The sequence below is a fragment of the Xylocopa sonorina genome, chromosome 3, assembly GCF_050948175.1.
Source record: "Xylocopa sonorina isolate GNS202 chromosome 3, iyXylSono1_principal, whole genome shotgun sequence".
NCBI lineage: Eukaryota > Metazoa > Arthropoda > Insecta > Hymenoptera > Apidae > Xylocopa > Xylocopa sonorina.
In genome coordinates this window covers 7,040,081-7,060,116 of record NC_135195.1, presented here as the reverse complement: position 1 = coordinate 7,060,116, position 20,036 = coordinate 7,040,081, and the positions used below count along the sequence as shown (strand labels likewise).

At 47.9% G+C, this 20,036-nt stretch overlaps 1 protein-coding gene across 3 annotated transcripts in view; it reads right to left on the bottom strand.

Annotated features, from left to right (window-relative positions):
* Window positions 1–20,036, bottom strand: part of LOC143422070 (uncharacterized) — a 149,422-nt gene that overhangs the window by 36,342 nt on the left and 93,044 nt on the right. For all 3 annotated transcript variants that reach the window (XM_076892443.1, XM_076892444.1, XM_076892445.1), the window contains one exon: window positions 3,928–4,083. In XM_076892443.1, coding sequence (XP_076748558.1) covers window positions 3,928–4,083 — 156 coding nt within the window. The remainder of the gene's footprint in view (window positions 1–3,927; window positions 4,084–20,036) is intronic.

Sequence of the window (20,036 nt, the reverse complement as noted above, 5' to 3'; positions counted from 1 at the left end):
TTATTAATCGATCGATAGACGAATACAAACGCAATGAAATTTTAGTATCTCCTGTGACCGCAATGCGGAACGCTAACTTCGCGAGGCAAGGTAGCGTGTACGTCTCTGACTTTCGTTTACATAAGTACGACCCCGTGCAATTACTACACGGCCGCGGAACAGACAAAAGAGAATCGCATGACGGATCAGTGCGACGTTTCAAGGAGACGACTTTCCGATTAGTCCCTCTCCATCGTGTGGACGTAATCTGTCGGATCTGCGGTCTTATCGGCACGCTGGCACGCAGGTTCTCGGTGCCAAGGGAGAATGGTCGCGCGACAATTTCACAGAAACAACGAACGCGGGGCTAAACTAACGCAGAGACTTTTTTAATCGAGAAAAACACTTCGGTTTCGCTCGAGTGTACGGTTTTTACGGGTGATTTCTGCGCTTTGCTCGGTCCAATTAACGATGGCGATTGGCCACGGCGATTGAATGCAGCAGACGAAGGAATTGGGTTGAAAATATCATGAGAGTAAGAAGTGTCTCTATCGAATTCGTTAGAACGAGGCTGCCCAGGCATTAGCCAAATTAAACGCGATAATTTAATTTATTTGCCAGCATCTCGCATCTGCTTCTCTCTCGTTCTTTTTTTAACCGACGAACGAGCTTCGACGCGTTTCTACGCGGTCGAAAGCGACGAAACACCGTCGGGACTTTCGCGCGGCGGTTGCGCAACCCGCGAAACAATCAGATGCAAACCCCGGCGATGGACTTTCTAAATTCACGTATGAATTAGTCCGAGGGCCTCGATTAAACCGCACGTTGCGAGCTCTCTGGCTAGGTTTACCTACGTAACTTATCCAACCATCCCTCTCACACTCTCTCTCTCTTTCATCCATGCGTTTTATTCTCATTTTGATCGTAAAGGGAACAATAAAGAGACGTATTGCGCATGCGAGACTATCGCCACGCCACTGAAAACACACAACAGTTATTCAACAACATTTCTCCATTATCGAATCAACTTTAGAGCTTCGAAACTTGAGCTAGATCGCGAAGAATGCTTCGAATTTCGAAAATCCCTGTCGAACGAGGTGCAACTCGCGAAGGTAAGGTCGAGAAGCAAGAGAAGTATCGAGCAAACACGCAGAGGCAAGCGTGGTCGAGGTAAAGGGTTGGCGAATCGGGACGCCGCATGTGGGGCTGCAGTCCGCAGCGAGTGGCGTCGTCGCAGCGCATCGCGTCTGGAAATTGCACTCTGCGAACGGAGTCTTGGGTTCGGTTGCGCAATGTTCGCGACGCAACGAAACTCGATCAACTTTGCCGCATAATAAAGCCGCGCGACGCGGGAAAGGAAGAATTTTGGGAGAGGGTGGAGGAACAGGGAAGGAAGGGTGAAGGAGAACGCGCGAGGATGAATGTTGAAGAAGATAAATGGCGGTGACGCGACGCGATTCTGTTGGAGATGCTGGAAACTGTAGCCCAGCGTCCGAGGTCCACTGAGAAACAACCCTTAATCGGTGAAGAATTACGTAACGAACCATTCGAACGGTAATTCTAGTTGCTCAAGAAATTGAGCTTCTTTAAGATAGAGAAATTGATATTCTTCGAATGGCCAGAATGTTAAGAGCAACTATCAGGGTAGAAGTACTCGTGGGGTAAAAGCTGAATTGGGGTTTTGCCTGATTTTAATTTTAAAGATCGTATTTCCCTGATTACTGAAAGTCAAAGACGATGATGTACCTTCGCCAAAATGAAGGGAATTCTCCATTAAAGATTTATGCTACAGAGAATCTTCTTAAACCAGTTAAGTTGATGGAAACCGCGCCGTGGAGGGTTGACTCGAGTCGCAAACTGTCAAGTGAAAGCGAAAGGTCTACACGATTCCAAAAGCTATTTCTGTCTGTTTATCCTTTTCCCAAACGTGACGAATCTCAACGCAAAGTGTTCGAATTGGTGTAGAATTTTTGTCGAGTAAAAGCCACCCCCAATTTCGAGGGAGTGAATTATGCAGAACCATAAAGGACCGTTAACGTTCGTCCGGAATTCAGAAAATGAAAATTAGCTCAAAGGCCGCGTACGAGGGTCCCAGTTTAATGGGCGTGTATTCCAACGGGCACAGATTGTTGGGTTTTAATAGAAATCTCTTTGAAGAGCAGTTTGCGACCTAATTTCCGCTTTAGCGGTACCGTTGGACGCGAGCGTGACTCCGGAGCGGGTGTCGAAAATAAATTTGAAGACGGGACCGTTTTTAAACGCGGCCATCGGAATAATACAATATCTACACTTTGTAGCCTGATTGTCCCATTATAATGAATCGCGCGGCCGCAATTAACGGGCGTGCTCGTCGCGGAAATAGAATCGCCTGAAAAGACCGTGCCAGCGTTACTTTTGGCGGGTCCTGTAGGAGTTGAACGCGATATCACTCCGCGCAGACGGAGAGGAATTCGTTAATAAGTCCCGAGCGTGGCTCGCGACTTTTTGCTCGAACGCTTTAAATAATTAATCCCCGCCGGTTTTCGTGGCTCCGCTCGAACGGAGGTGCGAACGCGATTACGCGCGGATATTACTTAATTACGAGATGCTCGCTGGCGGGCGAGGGGGGCGAGCTGGGGTGCTCGATGTCGAAACCGTCGCGTTATTAATAAGAAGAGATCGATCGAAAGTTGTCGAACTTCTGGCTCGTTCCAGTTTTTCACGGCGGCGCGCGCCGAGTCGAAGTCAAGGCGAGTTACTCGATTCCGTGCATGGCAACGAAGCCCGCGGGCTAATTATTTTCGTACGTATCACCTTGTGCCCGCCGAATATTGTTGAATGGGCGCCGTGCGGGCTTTTTTACGTGGAAACTGTGTCACGAAAAACGTACGCCGAGCGAAACGCTCGAGAACTTCTGGAACCCACTCGCAGATCCTCGTGGAGGAGAGGTTAACGAGCAGCTATGCGTTGTTCTGGCTCGCAACGAGGTACGAAACTCGATTGGTAACGCGAAACAGTGGCTGAATGCGGTCGTAAATTTGATCCTCACGGTACGATTATTTAATAGATACGTCTTCTGTGTGTCTGTGTGTGGCCAGAAGTGCCCTTAGGCGTTTGATAACCACGCACGATCGATAGAGCCTCGAGTGTTCCGTGTACACTGTATTAAGGGACCTAATTGCGGGGATGCCTTTTCGGTGTCTGCTAATCGCTGGTATTAAATCGGTATCTACCAATGGTCTGCTATTTAATTAAGTATTCATTAGATTCGATGTAATGTCGCTCGACGTTCGTAACCAGAATTATTGTTGCGGTTTACGTTAGCAGCGGAAACTATCAACCCCTAATTTTACGCACACGAATCTCAGCGAGATTATCGTGAAATTCGCTACACTTTTCGATGGTCGATCTACCTCGAGAGTACCACTCTCCAGTGACATTGGCCAGTCCCGTAGCAAGGCAATCAACGATAGCGTTAAAGTGAAATTTTGTGTACGCCTGTCGTCAACGTGGTCGCTTGGAGCGCGTCGAAGTCACGCGAACCTACTTTTACTGGACGGAGAGGCGCGAGTTTCAGCCGTGTAACGAACCCGACCAGATGTTAGACCGTGAATATTTTCAAGTGTCGATACTTGTCGAGCCGACCCAGGGGAGGAAAAAAGAAGAGAATACTTGGAACTATATTTTTGTCCGGCGAAGACGCGGAGAAATCAGCGCGAGCTCGAGCGCGGTGTCTAAAAAAAATGAGGTCAGAATCGATTCCGTGTTCCCCGGTGTCAAATATCCGTTTTCATTCGTCGCTCGTTCAATTTTATGGCCCGTCTTATGTCTCCCCCAGCGGGAGCGCGAACAAGAGGGTCGTTCAGCTCGACGCGGAGGCCTCGACCATCTTGGTTCGCCGCTGAGGCGTCGCTCTAAGACTCCTAGACACCGCGAAACGCCAGGTTCTTACGCGATCCTACGACTTACCTCTTGAGATACGGGATTGTTCTTGTTCCTGCTCGTGTTCGATGTATTATTAATGGAGGAGAACGTGGTGAGGGTTGCAGTGCCGACACCGCCGACCGTCTTTCCGCTGACCTTGGTACCAGCACCACCGACATCTTTGTGCAGCGTTCCAGGACTCTGAAATGAAACATCGCGTCAGGTTAGAACGAACCTCTCTTTCTTTCCCCTTCATCTCCTACGACAACGATACATTATCGAATTTCATATTCGTAGACTCGATACGAAGGGTGCGATACGATCTATCGCTGTCCATCGACTCGTCAAACAAAGCTTATCGCCACTTCCTGTCGTAGTTCGAGCTAACACTTGGAACAACTCCTTCTGCTATCATCGACAGAAACCACCATGGTTTCTCTCGATCCTTTTCTCGCACGGGGTGTCGTCCGCTGAATGAAGACACCCGCTGTGACATTCGCGTCGAATCCACTTGGCTAATTAACGCGCGGACATTTCAGGCGGACACGCCAGTCGAGCCTGGCTTATTTCTGTTAATTAAAGGGTCGTGGCAGTCGCTTCTAATTTACGCGCCGTCTGATTTGCGTCTTGTCGCGACCGATTCTCTAATAGCGGACGCGGAAGATCGCGAGGGTTAGTCTCGGATGCGACGCGTTTCTCTCGCGTATCTGTGTCGGTTCCAACGTCTGCGTGTATCTTCGTTCGCGCGTTGGTACGGTACGGCGATGATAAAAAAAGGTGATAGGCGTGCAAAAATATAAATAGGGCGATATATACCAGGGGCTGGATACTGTTGCTTGTACTTCATTCGAAGTCGCGATATCGTCTGTCTACTGTAAGTTGACGCGTTTATCGCGCGGAATGTCTGCGCGCTCTGGATACAGCAGAGTTTTTCGAACGATTGTTTCTCTTCTTAACGCGTTATTGCTTGGAGCGGTGAACCAAGAGGCGAGCGAAGTAATTTTAATCGAAGCGAGTAAGAAATAACTTTGGATGCAAACTATTCGTATTCTTATCAATTGGTTAACAAAATGATCACGAATGTTATTCGCAATTTCATTATTTACAATCGCAACAGCTGACTCTCTGTAACGCAACCTAATTTAGTTTACATACGCGTATCTTTGCAATTTCCTGGTAACGCGTAAAACTTCTTTAGTGGATACGAGAGGGTTCGCATTTTTGAACGTGGCAGACGCGTAAATCTCTCAGGACGTAATTGAAATCAGGTGAGCGAGTCACAAGAAAACGAATAATGCATCGACGCTTCGAGCGTTGCTTTCACGCCATCAGGTATCGTGTCCATGAAAAATTCTCTTTTTTTTTTTAGTACTCAGTAGGTGTGCACCAAGTATATACAGACTACGAACACGTGTTATCTCGACGAACCTTTGATGCTTAAACAAGTGTCATAAATCGGACAATACAAAAGACACGGTATAATAACGTTATACCCGGCAAATTACGATCTTTCCCCTGCTATTGCAATCCGCGGGAGCGGGAAAAAAGTGATATTGCTAAACGTGCGTGGTTTTTACGACTCCCACGCTGTATCAGCAGACATTTAGTGCTAATAACTCTTGGTGGCTGGCTTTTCAGACCGCGAAAGGTTAAAGACCCCCGCGTTAATATCCGACAATGAGTCGCAATAAACTTCTTTATATTCCGCGGAAACAGCAGCACGCAGCTGATTGTAAATTACGCGCACGCGTCGAGAAAGCCCGCTGTCGCGTTCAATTCGCGGATCCAAAGCGGTGCGCGCTTACTTAGAGCGATAACTGAATTACTGCTTTCTAATTAAGTCGTTCGAAGGTTTACTTCTCAGCAGCGACCACAGGGAATATCGAATTTGCCAGAAACGAGGGAGAAAGAGAGATAGAAAGGAAGGTACCGCGCAAAGTTGCTACTCGAACGAGTAAATGGTTAAGGACATTAGAGGTTCGAATAGAATCCTCTCCACGGTGTGTGAACGTGGCTTTCTACACGATGTTTCGCTCTAAACGAACTTAGGCGCGTCCGGAAGTAACGGGGCAGCGCCATTAGTTCGATGTACCTGCGCTTCATTATCAATGTCGAATTGTGTAGTAACCTTGTGCCATTGCCTGCGTGCACGGGTCAGCGAACGTTTCAAGAGGACGCTGGTTATTTACCTACGGAAAGTGCATCGTTGTTCGTGCTTCTTTGAAAGCTGCGCGACGGAACTGGAACAACGCGTATCCGGTAGCCTCGCCACGATAGCGTCTCGCTTCCGCTTTCGAGACGCCCGTCGTCGCGTCGTCGAGGACTTTCCGCGACGTTTCTCGTCGAAAATTCGACCGTGGCGAACCACGCAAGAACGTTCGCTGGTTCTTAGGGAAAATAAACGTTGTTCGACATATAGAGAGAAGTACCAACTGTATTTACACTCGTGGCATATTCGTCTTAGCTCCCATCGAATGCGAGAAGAAGAGAACAATACTGTGAAAGGAACGTTAACAGGACGACGCGCAGACAAAAACCAGCGGCTTTTTTCGACACGATTCTTCTTCACGGCGTCTGTCTCGAGCTGCTCACAATGAACGTACTGAACTTGCAAATTATTAAAATCACTCGGTGGCTAGGAGAAGAAAAAGACAGTAAGCGAGAGAAGAGGCAACGGAACGTCGAGTAACCGACTGGCGAAACGTTTTTCGTTGGCGCGAGAGAAAAACGAGCACAGAGAGTCGGATACAAAGGAGCGATTCCAGTGATCGACGAGAGGAAGATAGTTCTGCGACGATGCACGAGAAGACATTACTGCACCGATGACTGCGTCCGAAGAAAGTCATCAGCCGTCCCCCTTAACGATCGCCGATCGATGTTCGCGCTCCGACAAACTTCTCTCGGCTCGCTTTCACGAGCCATTGTCTCAGGACCAAGCCTCGTGATCACGTCCGTTAATTAGAAATAAAAAAAGGAAAAGAAACGGGGAAAGAATGAAACGCACCCCGCCCTGCCACGACCAGCGCCGCTCTTAACTGTCTTAATTATGGAAGGAATAATAACGAGTCGCGCGTCTCTTCCCTGGTAACCACCCGAGCGACGCGGACGGATTCAAAGGCATTGCTGTTTTACGTAAACTGCAAGGTTGCGCGCGTTAACCTTAACTGGGGGAACGCATTATGCAACTTTCACGTCGCGTGAGACGGTCATTTGCATTTTTCCTTTACTACACCGATATCACCTGCTGACGCTAATAAGGATCTCGTTGCACTGGTATTTTACAGGATGTTAGGGTATTTTTCTGTCCTCGCGGTGGTTGGGTCGTCTGAATTGGCAAATTCTATTTGTTTCGTTTTTTTTTTTGGTAATTAAGTAACGCATTATGTTTTGTTCTCGTCACGATCGTTCGTCGATGGATATTCTTCTTGATTTCTTGTTATTTGCGAATTTTAATGGATGCGTAAGTTTAAATGAAAAATGAATGTAATTCTTCTTTTTAATGAGAGGATTTCAAACTTGAAAGGTTCTTTGTTAGACAGAAGCGGTTTAGGAGTAGTCGTTGGACACGGCTGACCCGGGAGAAACTTTTTCCGCCACTTTTCAGGCTGGGTAAAAAAAGGCAACTTTCTCACACGCTTTTCATTCAATTTATACGTCCGAACGAAAGCAATAATTTCTCTGGCTTGTGAAACCGCTAGAAGCTGCAAGTAGACCATAAAGGAATCCAATCTCTCATTGAAAATCCTTTCGAGCAGATGTGTGCGCAACGGAGGCGGAAAGAATTGCAACACGGGATATGCGTACGCATGTAAGTGCATACGCGTGTTACGTGCTACGAACAAAACCGAGTTGCAATAAATCTGTTGAACGACGGGATCGAATCACGATTAATTAAATATTTAGTTCACCAACGGTACTAAGAAAATTAAATGTTACCTTCAATCTCTTTTTGGTTGCGAAGAGAAAAATCTCTAACTACAAAATGAAATAACGTAGAACCAGATTTTTATTTTCTACTTGAGAAATATTTGCGATACAAATTGCGAAACGAATTGGAATTAGTTTCTCAAAATATTGATACATCGCGTATTCTAATGTCCCTCGTCGCACTTAAGATAATACGAAAAAATTCTTAATACGCGAAATGAAGACATTCGAAAGTAAATTAACATTAAACTCGATTGGATATCGCCTCCGCGATACTTTCGTCCAGTAAGCACTGTATCGTAGACAAGATCGAGGGAAAAGAGAGAAAGGAGAAAACGGACAGAACGGTGGAACCGTGGCTGCTGCCAAGCCCTATCATTAGCTCCGCCAAGGGTCGAACCTTAATCTCTGATGGCTTCCAGGTTTCTTCCATTTTTCTCGGGACACCTGGCCACGCGATAGCAGGTGATCAGATTCGCCCTGTCGGCGAACAAGGTGCGCTCTGAAACTTTCGAGGTTTCACTCGCAGATATCCCTTACAAGCTGGACCGTGATCCAGAGGAAGCGTCGTGCCCGTTCGACTCGTTAAATCTCCAAGCGTGAAGATTTCCATCGATATCGTTTAAGAACGGAACGAGTGAACGATTCGTCGTTACTTTAAAACGATGTCCACATTGTCCCATGTTAAATGGATTGCTTCGTTTTTAAAAAAGAAACTTAATGGTCCCGAGAGGTGGCTGATTTTTAATGGCAAAGGCGCTCGATCGTCCTTCGATACGATCAACACGATCGATCAAACGAGACGTCTTCAATGAGAAAAAAACCTGCGATGCAACATTCTCCATAAAAACTGCTATTAATTATATAATAATACGAATTAAACCACGAGCATCGATGAACGATGATTTCTCAATCACGCATCTCCAAACGTAACGCCGATTCAACGATTATAAATACAAGCATTTAAGCGAAGCGATCTTAACAAGTAACCCAACAAATTGTTGAATCTATGACGCTATTAATTACCATCATTACAGCCCGAGGAACCATTTATCTATCCCCGTTCAACGAAAAGATATCATCCCCATAGGTTCCATCGTTCCAGCCATTAATCCGTAGGAAATCTACAGCACATCCGCCATATTCTATTCGCTGTGAGACGATCTAGATCCCTGCGGAACGAACGCGGCAACGGGTAGTAGTCCCGCGGTAATAATTTCATCGAGCAGCGATAGCTTGGTGATTTAAATCGTGGCATTTTTTTCAGGCACACCATGTACGGTGGCTGCGATCGAGGGCACACCGGTTCCACGGCTTTTGCGCGCACGTACCCAGGCTAAGGAGAGGAAGAAAAGGAAAAAGGCGAGCCAGAAGAAGGAGGAGGGATATAGGACGGGGTGGAGAGCCTGTGGATAACCTACCTGGGTCGTGCACGGACGAAAGAGAGTCCCTTCGAGACACGTGCAGGATGGCAGATGTATCTCGTCTCAACACCTGCCAACCTGCGCCAGGTACAAAGACTAGAGGGGCTTAGGAGGGCCTCTGGCCAGCTGCAGCTGGCTCTTCTCGCGACGCGCGCGGTCCTCTGCTTCTCAGCGCAGAAAAACGAGCCTTTTCCACCAGAGGATACCACCACGGGAACCAGCGTCGACTGGACCATTACTTTTGTCCAGAAACGGTGTGCGCGCGAGGCGTGGGCGAGCCGATAGAACGAAATCCACCGACGCGTCAGCTTCCTCTGCGCCGTGGATGGGTACAGTCGCCTTACGGGGCTGGTTGTGATCGATAAAACCATCTCGAGCGCCAGATGGCTACGATTCGTACCTGGTCCCCTTCGAGAAGCGTCGAATGGCCAGGATTCGTGCTCGATGCGGTTCGAATTCTAAGAGACATCGAATAGTCGATGGTATTCGCGCGTAGGTACGCAGGCTTCGGTGCAAGGACGCGCGGTATTCCCTTTTCGCTCTCGTAGAACCACGATCCTCCGTCGTCGAGCCTAAGATGGCACGAACGAAAGTTCAGTTCGTCCATTCGAAGTTGCCACGGTTTTACGCGGGACTTGAAAATTGCTCGACTCGTCTCGCTCGACTTTCACTCGAGACGCCAGCTTCTATCGGGAAATTCGTTGAAACGTTCTCGAGATTCGACGGTTCATACGAATAATGATTTCGTGGAGCGTTGTATTTAGACGTAACGATTCGTAGTTGTAGGATAGAATGCAGTTTGAAGCAATGAAATAAAAAAATCGTCGAGTTTCTGGGATACGTTCAGCGAGACGATGAAGCGATCAAAGGAGGGGTTTATGATGATAAAATGTCAACGAATGGGAGTCCTCTTTTCTGGATAGTTTCAACAGCGATTTAACGGAGAAACTTGACGATTAAATCCTTCCAAGAAGCCAATGTATTTTAACGGCAGATCAATGGGACGATTCAATTTTAAGATCGAGGATAAGGTTATTAAAGCGACTGGTCGATGAGTTTAACTGGCCAGGTCACTGTGGAAGCATACCTCCAACTGGAATTAAGAGGCTCCTGGGTTCCCACAGTTCACTGGGAGGCCGGCTCGATAAATGGGAGAGGAGCTTTAATGACCTGGATGCATCTCGAATCCACGAAAAGAGTCGTTCGCGTTCGTCGTAGAGTACTCGTGTCCTTCGTAAATGGTCTTCGCAACGACCTACATCGGTTCTTTCGTACGCTCGCGTGCTTTCTTCTCTCTCTCTCTCCTCTCGTTTCGATCAACTTACTCTTCGTACCCTTCGTAGACGAAGGATTTTTCTTTCATTTCAGACAGTGGAAAATGTGGAAGTATCGCGAGTATCGTTTCCAGAATGCAGCGATACTTTGCATGTTTAATACGTTTGCTCGAAACAATAGAGGAAAGTTGGCCAACAGGAAAGTAAGACAGCTTTCGTAACGAGCACCACGGCCAGTAGTCGTTAACCGATGCCTGCTCGTGTGTAAATTTCATAGCTGTTAGTCACAGTGGATTAAGTTAACAATCGAAACAATCCGCGGTTACTGCAACACCACGTAACGCTAATTGCGACAACTCATCCGAGCGTTATACTTCCTCGCAATCGCTACTGTTACGCGGTATCAGCCTGTTCGTCGAACGACTGATAACGCTTTTTACACGGAATCTGTCGCATGATTACGATAGCTGCTCGACCAAATATTTTCTCATCGGTTCTGTCCACTTAAATAAATTAGGCTATATATATATATTAAACATACATGTATATTAAACGATCGTATCTATATACACGTTACATTATCTAAACTTTTTAATTAGCTTCCTAGCACTAGCTTCTTCTTAAGAAATTAGAAGAGAAAACTAAGAAAGTGACGAGGCAGAGATTCGACAGACACTAATCGTGTCTCGATCGCCGTCGCATGGAAGCTGAGGAGCGAGGAACGACGCTAAGCAGAACGTTGAAATTCATTCTAATTCCGCGGAGCCGGTCAGCCAGTCACCGCGATGGAATTCACGCTGGATTTTTCTACTCCCAGCGCGGCTGAGCGCGCTTTTACCACCTCTTATTGGAGAACGCGAGAACCAACAGTGAATTCCATCCGTTCAACCCCACGCTGAAGATTCCACTGTCGAAGGGGGCGATCGCGAACGAGACGAAATCGCGTTCGATATGGTAGCCGCGAAAGGCGATCGCCGCGTGAAGTCACTTTCAGACCAGCGCGTGCGGACGCATCGACGGAAATAATAAGTGATAGCCGTGGAGGCAAAAAGAGTCGTTTTCCCGGCAAGTAAAAGCGAATGGTAATCTCGCGGACGTAAGAACGCCCCCCGTCGTTCGCGAGTCGCGTCGTTTCGCGACTCGCGAGGCTCGTTCAGGCGTGCAATCTCGCTTTTCGAGAAGGAGAATTCAGATCCTGGCTGCACTGACACTCTGGACCAACCGTGATCGTCGATTCTAACGGAATCAACGATATTTTCCTGGATCCACCAATAATGAATACGAAGAGAAAATTCATAGAAATGTACGATTAAAAATCTCTTCGATACTTTCGAAGTTCGATACGCAATTATCGCTAATAAATTATACAACACAGTGGAACCAGTTAATCGCCAGAACAGTTCATACTTCGAATTCGATCATTTATTCACCGATTATTGAGAACTCTTCCTTATCTTGTCTAAACGGACTTCGCACAACGCGTTACGATATCCACGTGCGTAAGAGCAAACGAGTTAATTCGCCTTTATCAACCTGTCCCCTTTGCGAACGATCAACAATATCCTCGACGATTCGCCAGCTCTCCGAGAGAGATCTCGAACGAGGAAATTGGCTGAAAATACGAGACCCCTCGTGTGTGGGTACAGTAAACAGGCGGATCAGAAATCGCGGATAAACAGAAGATAGCGAGGCAATCACGACTTGTCGCCGATCGGCTTACTTTTAACGGTGGGAAACGAGGCGCCAGGGCCCACCCATAAAGCCTGGGAAGCACGCAAAGTTGTGGTTCTGATCGTTACAGGCATTGTCGCGGCTGGTGCGAGCAACGAGCGCGAATAAAGTTGCGAAACTGGATGGAACAGGGTCGCGACGCAGATTACATCGAAACGATTCGGGTTACGGGGCAACATGGTCAGTGGAACTGAGTCGCGAGGAAATGAGGTTACGGTAAATTAGGTCAGGAAGAAGATCGCGCAGGAATAAATCTGCGATCGTAAAACGATCGAAGATTGGACAGTGAAACGGTACAAGCGCTGCGCGAGTTTCTGTTGCTTAAGACATAACGCTTGTTAATTTAAATAAATCTAATAAGCGTACTGGGAACGAAGAAGTGAAAGAGAAGTATCGAGGCATATCTTGGAGCGCAGAAGTGTCCGTAGATTTTAATTAGACGGTATTTGGAGACTCAGGAATGGAAGAGGATAAAATAGAGTCGAGGGAGCAAGAAGATGGCGTTTCATTAAGAGAAAAGTAAACTGATCGAGTCTGGTTGACTCGATAATGCTAAGTAACGAACTATTCTTCGAGTAGATCGCGAAGAAATCACCTCTACCTGGAACAGGCTCTGAAAAACGTAGCACCTATTCAACGCGAAGGACGTACAAAGAAAGTAGATCCAAGTGGGTGATGGACTCGGGTCGTCGGGACACCCAGTCAGAACGAATCGAGTTAAGAAGAAATGAGTCGGAACAAATTTAGATCTCGAAGATGTATAGCCTTGTACGCCTGCTTTGTATTCATGGTTTTAGGCATCTACCGTTCAGTTCATGATGGAATCTCGTCTCCTCGACGCGGAAACTTGTAGAGTTTCGAGACTGAACGCGATAAAAATAGCCAGGCATTTTTTACCGTCCATCTTCGATTAAAATATTCATTACTACTTCGTAGAAAAGGATCGACTACCTTAACTTTGGTAAACTACTTCTCTTCCTTTCTCAACGTTCATTTTCCAAGCTACGTAGTCGAGGACGATTTCGTTCGATTCTCAGATTTTTACCAAATCGAATAACGATTTATAACTGAAGCGTTTCATGAGTGGTGCGCGCAGGAACTCGAGAAAGAATCGTAACCAGCAGGATCTAGGCCAGCTGTCGATTGTCTCTGTAGTCGACGGCACCAGAATGCAGAACGCGCGTAGCTTGGCTCTAGAACGACACCCATGATACGCGCGCATCATTAATTATACATATGCCCGTCCGGTTAACGCGCAACATCATCGAGCAACGATTCAGCCTCAACTATTCTTAATAAATCGCCGTCTAACGTTTTCGAGCGCGTAATCGTTCGCGTCAGGAAGCGCTCGACGGTGATTCGAATGAAACTCTTCCCGCTGAGTAACTCTGAATCATTGCTGTTTCTTCGATCGCGTCGCCTCGAACGATTTTTCGATCTTCCGTTCGCGATCGACGAACAACGCGAGTACGAATTATCAGGGCGAAATTGAACGCGAGACCGTTCGACCGTGACCGTGGATAATTTTCCGTGGGTCGCGACAAAAATGTAGATCACCTCTGCGGAAGAAACGCGACGGCAAAGAAAGTCCTGGCACGCGCGAATCGTTTCTAATTAGATGCACTTTAATCGCGAGACTTGTTCCCCTTGCTTTCACGGTGTCAAATTTTTATAGACAGATGAAAGTAGATATACCAGCGAGTGATAAGAAATTTAATGTACACGATCTAATTGATCGGCACACAGAGATGCTAAAATAAACAGATCGAGCCAATACCTTTTATCTAACTGCACACGATCAAATGGAAAAAGAACGACAGCTTTCAATCGTAAAATAAATATATTAAAATTGAATTTCATTCGTAGGCAATAACCGTACGCCACTGGAGCTTCTCGTAAGCTTGTACAAATTAATTAATATTCGTTCGCGAACGACCAATTTCCTGAACTCGCGATCTCGATCGGTAGCAGGAGTTCTTAGCTTCCTTTGTGCTCGCTGTTTCGCAGCAGAACTGACGCAAGTGCAAGTGCCGGAGGATTTCCTAGCCGGGACGTTTTCACAAGTATCAATTAGCCGGTGGTCATTGATCGGTGAAACCGCTTCTGGTATTAGCGGGTAACGCTTAACCCATTTCAGAAACGGTTGCGACACGGTAAAACGCGGCTCGTCCGGTCGCGGTCGTCGGCGAAAAAATTCCGCTTTTTCCACTCCCCGGACACTTGACCAATTAAACGCAGCGCGTACGTGTCGCGAATTCGGTGGATCGATCCGAGGGAAATCTACGGAGACTGGGAAATCGTCCGAGGAATTTCGTTCGCGCTCTCAACTGGGACAGCCGCGGAATCCGTTGCGATCGTGGATTACTGCGATCGATAAGGGTAAAAAAAAAAAAAATCACGCAACCAGTCAACGCTCGAGAACCAATTTGTTCTACACGCGTCCCCTGCTTTTATTATTCATTGTCCCTCGCGAGTGAAGCGATTTTTACGTAACCGTGCGTAACCTCCGAACGCACCAAGCCACCAATTACCCCATCGAGTTTCTTGCCAGCAGGCCACGTTCGCAGAACCCGAACCAGAACGCACCTGAGGTCGCAAAACCGCCGCGCTTCACCTACAGCCTTTCACAAACGAACCACTAAAAACCACGGCGAAGAAGCTCGGTTGAACGAAGGCAAAACAAACCTAGTCGCGCCACCAAGATCGAGGTATCTCGAGAGCGGCTTCGCCCTCTCGAAGATCGATCGTTCGCCAGGAAAGGAAACGGAAGTGGAGCGCGATTCGCCTCGCTCGAAAAGCTACGAGGCTCGTTTAACCCCCTCACCGCCGCCCCATGGGCGATGGAAGGAGAGGAGGATCGAGGAGGCCTTTCGCAATGCACAGCGCGCGTTCCTCGCAAAAACGACGACCCGTATTACCTTTTTGCTCAGGCGACCGCGATTTTTGCGTAAGTCGATTGCACGCCGTGCACGCGGTACGTATACAACGATGCTCCTCTCCTTCGTTCCGTTCGAGATCGGTACGAAAGAGAGGGGGATCAATCGACGACGATATCAAAGCGCGTTCCTGGCGGAACACGCCTGGAACCGGCGAAAGGGAACGTGGAAGGGTTCGATCTCAGAGACGGTAGCAAGGGTTATACAGGGTGACTCAGGTCACACGTGTGTAAGTTTCTCGAGGAAATGGGGCCTTTTAATGCGAGAGCATCGCTTCTTCCCTTTTTTCTCGTCGAATAGAGGAGACACGTGACAAAAAAGATCGCTCGTCTGTGACTGGGTCAGCCTTAACAGTTGAAAAATGAGAAATAAAGGGGCACGAAGTATCTTCCATTCAACTGTCGTACGGTCAATTCTAATGTGACACTTTTACGATGGTAGTCAATTAGGTTGATGAAGGGAGGCAGTGGTGTTATGAACGTCCTAACCGAAAATTCTGTGGAGGATCACGAAATGGGGGAACTAAGTTCTTGCTTTTCTCCTCGACCATAAGCATCGAGAGTAACGAACAGATGTTCCATCTGAAAAAATGCGTGAGAAATATCGTCGTCGAGCTGGATTTTCTCGAGAAGGAGGCATCGAATGAAAAGATCTTGTTCTACATCTTCAGCTTGGTTTTACAATTAGAAAAATATCTCGTCTGGTACTCTGGTATCGTTCGTCCTGAGGCAACCTGTAGATAGTCGTGTACGCGGAGGACGAGGCTCGTCGTTTGGACGCTTTGACTGGCGCACGCAGGCAGAAGGAAAAAAGGGGTTGCGCGCTCGAGAGGCTACTACGTCTGTTGCGGGCAAAGGACAGGGGAGGAGTCAAGTGTTTGCTTGCCAGGCGAATTATTTTATTGCTGACTGGCGAAATGCCACGTCGCAGCGACTTTGAAACCCTTTCGCGTTTCGTCGAGCGTTCGTTTCGCGCCAACGAAACCGGTGGCTGGATCGCGAGAGATCCTACCGATGGGGAGTGCACCGCGCGCAGAGGTGAAAGGAGTCCTTTGCGAGGTTAAATTCGGGGAGGCGCCATCGAGTTTTCAAGAAAGTCGATGCTCGCCGTGGACGTATCGCGTTGGTGAATATTTTTGGTGATTTAATTAATATCGCGACGTCGGCTGTAATATTCTACGACGTCGATCTTAAAACGGAGCGCGATAGAACTAACGTTAAAAATATTTACATTTTTTTACATGACGCTGTTAACACCAAAGTGGGAATACGTAGAACGAGAGAGATATTCCTCGAAGTCGTAATCCGTGTGTTATTATTCCAGGTTAAATAATAAAAAGCAAAGTGACTCATTTCGTCTGTGACAGGCGAGACAATGTTTCTGCCTGGCTTTTTTCCTCTACAGATACAACGATAACATTGAAGACGTATCGATTGGCCGATAACTGAATAAAAAATCAAGGACGCGAACGATAAGTTTAATCGTATTTATCGATCGACCAGGTTGAATGTATCGTTCGAAACGTCCGTTTGTAAGGCCGGTTCTACGCTGTTCGCGGTGCGACGATGCGACTGAAAGGAGAGCTCTCGATCCAAGAGAAGGAGGACTAAAACGAGAGCGATCGTGGTTTTCGAGCGTCCACGTCCTCGTTTTGGAAAATCATCGAGAAGGGGGACTAGTGCGCGCGTAATTACACGGCATCTTCTCCTACGTTACGTAGTAAATTTACATGTTAAAGTACCACCGTATAGCCGACACTTATCTTGCATAATAATCCAGCGAACAATTACACCGACACGAGGAGCATCGAATAATCCACGTCCAGATGGGAAAGACACACCGTTCGAATCACTCGAGGCACGAACGGGACCATTAAATCATTATCAATTGCAACACCAGCGATCGTTCCGAGAAACACGATTCACGCCGCCATAACCGAGCGTTTTAATGAACATCTCCGCGGATTCGCGTGCGTCTAAGTAGCTCGAGGGAGGCGGAAAAGAAACGAAACACTCGCGGGCGCATGGCGGAGTTTAAATAATTAAATTGCACGGATAGGCGAGCGACGCGAGATAGGAACGGGACGTGGAATATTAAGCGCACGAACACGGGGTGCTCGCATGCGAGAGCGTCCGCAAGGTGATCCGATCTGTCGCTCAGGGCGGATAGAAACCTGCTCCGCTCGCTGGTGTTGGTCGCGAAATTGTTTAACTCGTCTAACGTTCGACGTTTATTGGCCCGTAACCATACAGCTGCCTCGCGATCATCGTCGTTATCAATCGCGACGCGTATAATTCGATAGAATCTGTGGTCGTGCTCGCTTGCGCGTATCTTAACGCGTCGTGCGTACTTCCATCTCGTCCTGCGATCATTTCGAACAACTTTATCCACCTGGTCGCTACGCGACTCTTTTTGCGCTAGCGAAAATTGCAACCCCTTTGAACTTGATCTCCACCGCGCGATGGAAGCGTTTCGATCGAGTAGAAAAGGACCTGCGAAGTCAGACACCGACCCGTGCGATGCCCAAGTGGAGTATTTCACGCGTGACCGGATGGGTAGGAAACAATGGGACACGCGACGGGGTTCGATTAAAATGGGGTGCCCTTTTTCGAAGCTGCTCGCGTTTCGATTCGTCAAAGCCGCGGATACGCTTCGATCGTCGTGGAAGGTCTAATTAAACTGGAGCAACGAGATTGAAATCCCGCTCGCGAGCCGCGGTTCATTGGAAAATCGAATCGAAGCCGTGCTACCCATATCCTGCAATAATGATACAACCTGGAAGTCATGATTTTTCGAGGAACGAGCTTCAACGTCAGAGCGTCCCTCGAGACTCGCCTCCCTCCACGCTAATAACTCAAACAAACGATACGTATAGAATGTCAGACACGATGATGAGAAAACGATCCAATTTCCAGGCCAACTTTTCCACTACCCCGGTCTAAAAGGAAAACGTGACACTTCGCTGTCGCGTGGATCGACATTGTTATCGGTACCACTTTTGCGTAAAAGGAGATCGAAATCGAGCTCTCTCGAATCGAGCCTGCATCTTCGATGCGGAGGAAGAAAACGCAAAAAAAAAAAAAAAAAAAAAAATGGAGCGATTCGCGTCAACACGCGTAAGAACGCCTGTTACGGATTAGAAAAGCAGAGCGAAGGAGCGCGTTCGAAAAGAGCCGTCGTCGCTTTCGAAAGTTTCTCCCTTTTCCCTTGAGGCGTACGTCGAGGAACCCCTTCCTCGTCGTGGCCTATCAGTGTCGCGCGGAAGCTGCGAGAGAAGCGGCCCTGGATGGCCTGTAAACACACAAGTGAAACACACAACTTTCACGGCCACGGGCTCGACCTGGTCACTTCGTTTCAGGTGTGCGCGACGCACACGACCACGTATATAGTACGCGTCGAGGTCGAAGCAAGAAACGAAGCTGCGACGAACGATCGTCCTGGCCGGGTCTCCGTGAGAGCGGAATCGGCGCATAAAAAGGAAGAAACAGGTTATCGAATTAAGCCGATACCAACGCTGCGCGATACTGGCCCCGAGACGTATAATTTCTATCCCCAGGCAGAACTTCCACGACGATGTTTGGAGGCAACGGTACACGCCTCGAGCCAGAGGCACTCGTCCCTCGACATCGTACGCTTTTTACCCTCGATCAACGAGTTATTTCGTTTCGAGCTCGGATCAAAACGCTCCTACCACGACTGATGATCTCTGTGCGCGAATAGAAGGGAAGAACAACGAGTTTTCCGATGTTTCCACGGAAAGGAAGCTTCTTCTACACAGGAAGACTGTTTTCTCGTTTACTCGCGATCTCGTTCGACGGATCTCTCGTTTTGCCAAGCGAGATAACGTCCAGTGTGCGTGACGACCTTTTTTTTTTGACGCGACCAAACGTTCTCCAGTTAGGGGATGCGGGGAGGAGACCGCTTATCGAGCGAACGTGAGCGAGGAGCGCGTTGTGAAACTAAGTGGTTCAGGGGAAAACGATGTCAGGCGTTCGACCGCGAACAATGTGTCGTTATCGTTGACGAAAATTACACGTTACCAGGGAAACAGGACTCGAAAGAGGCACGCGGCTGTAAAACGCGGAAATTGATTCCACGTTGTTCGCCTCTCCGCGTTCTACCCCTCTCGTTTCAGGTCAGCCAGCATTTTCCACGGAGGATCTTATCGCGTCTCTCTCAGTGTGCGCAATTACGGCACAATGACCACGTTCTCCGCAATATCGAGCGGTTATCGTCGTGCTTTCCGTCGTCGTGGATCAATTTATTTATCTGCCGGCTGGGAATAGTCCTCGCGCGGTGGAGGCACTCTCCAAGAGGGAGAGAGCGCGTTGGACGAACGAAAGAAACCGCCCCTGGGCACATGTGGGCCGTGCACGTGTGCATCGAGGGAAACGTTGTATTTTTCGTCACTTTCGAGCTGTTCGTGTTTCTGTTTCCCGCAAACGCACGCCTGCGAGCACGTTTCACTTCCCTCCGCACCCTCTGCGGCGGTGACAGTGAATTAAAGGCAACACCACGGTGGTGTCCGCTTATATTTAGAGCGTGGATGCACGGGAGGACGCGAGTGGCTGCTAAGAGCACCAACGGAGTCACGTTGCTCACGGTGTTACACGATATCGATTGTTCGATCGCTATCCAATGATCAGAGTTATTATTCTCGTATCGATAAGGATGACTAGTGTTATCTACCGTTAGATTTTATATGGAACGACGTGGGCTAGTAATTAATATGTAAATCGAGCATGTGTGTCCTAGATACAGACGCTCCTTCTTCTTCTCTCCTTCTTTCGAAGTGAACGGGGATTTTTAAGAATACCAAACGAAGACAATCGGCTTTGTCTGTTGTAACGTATGTACGATGT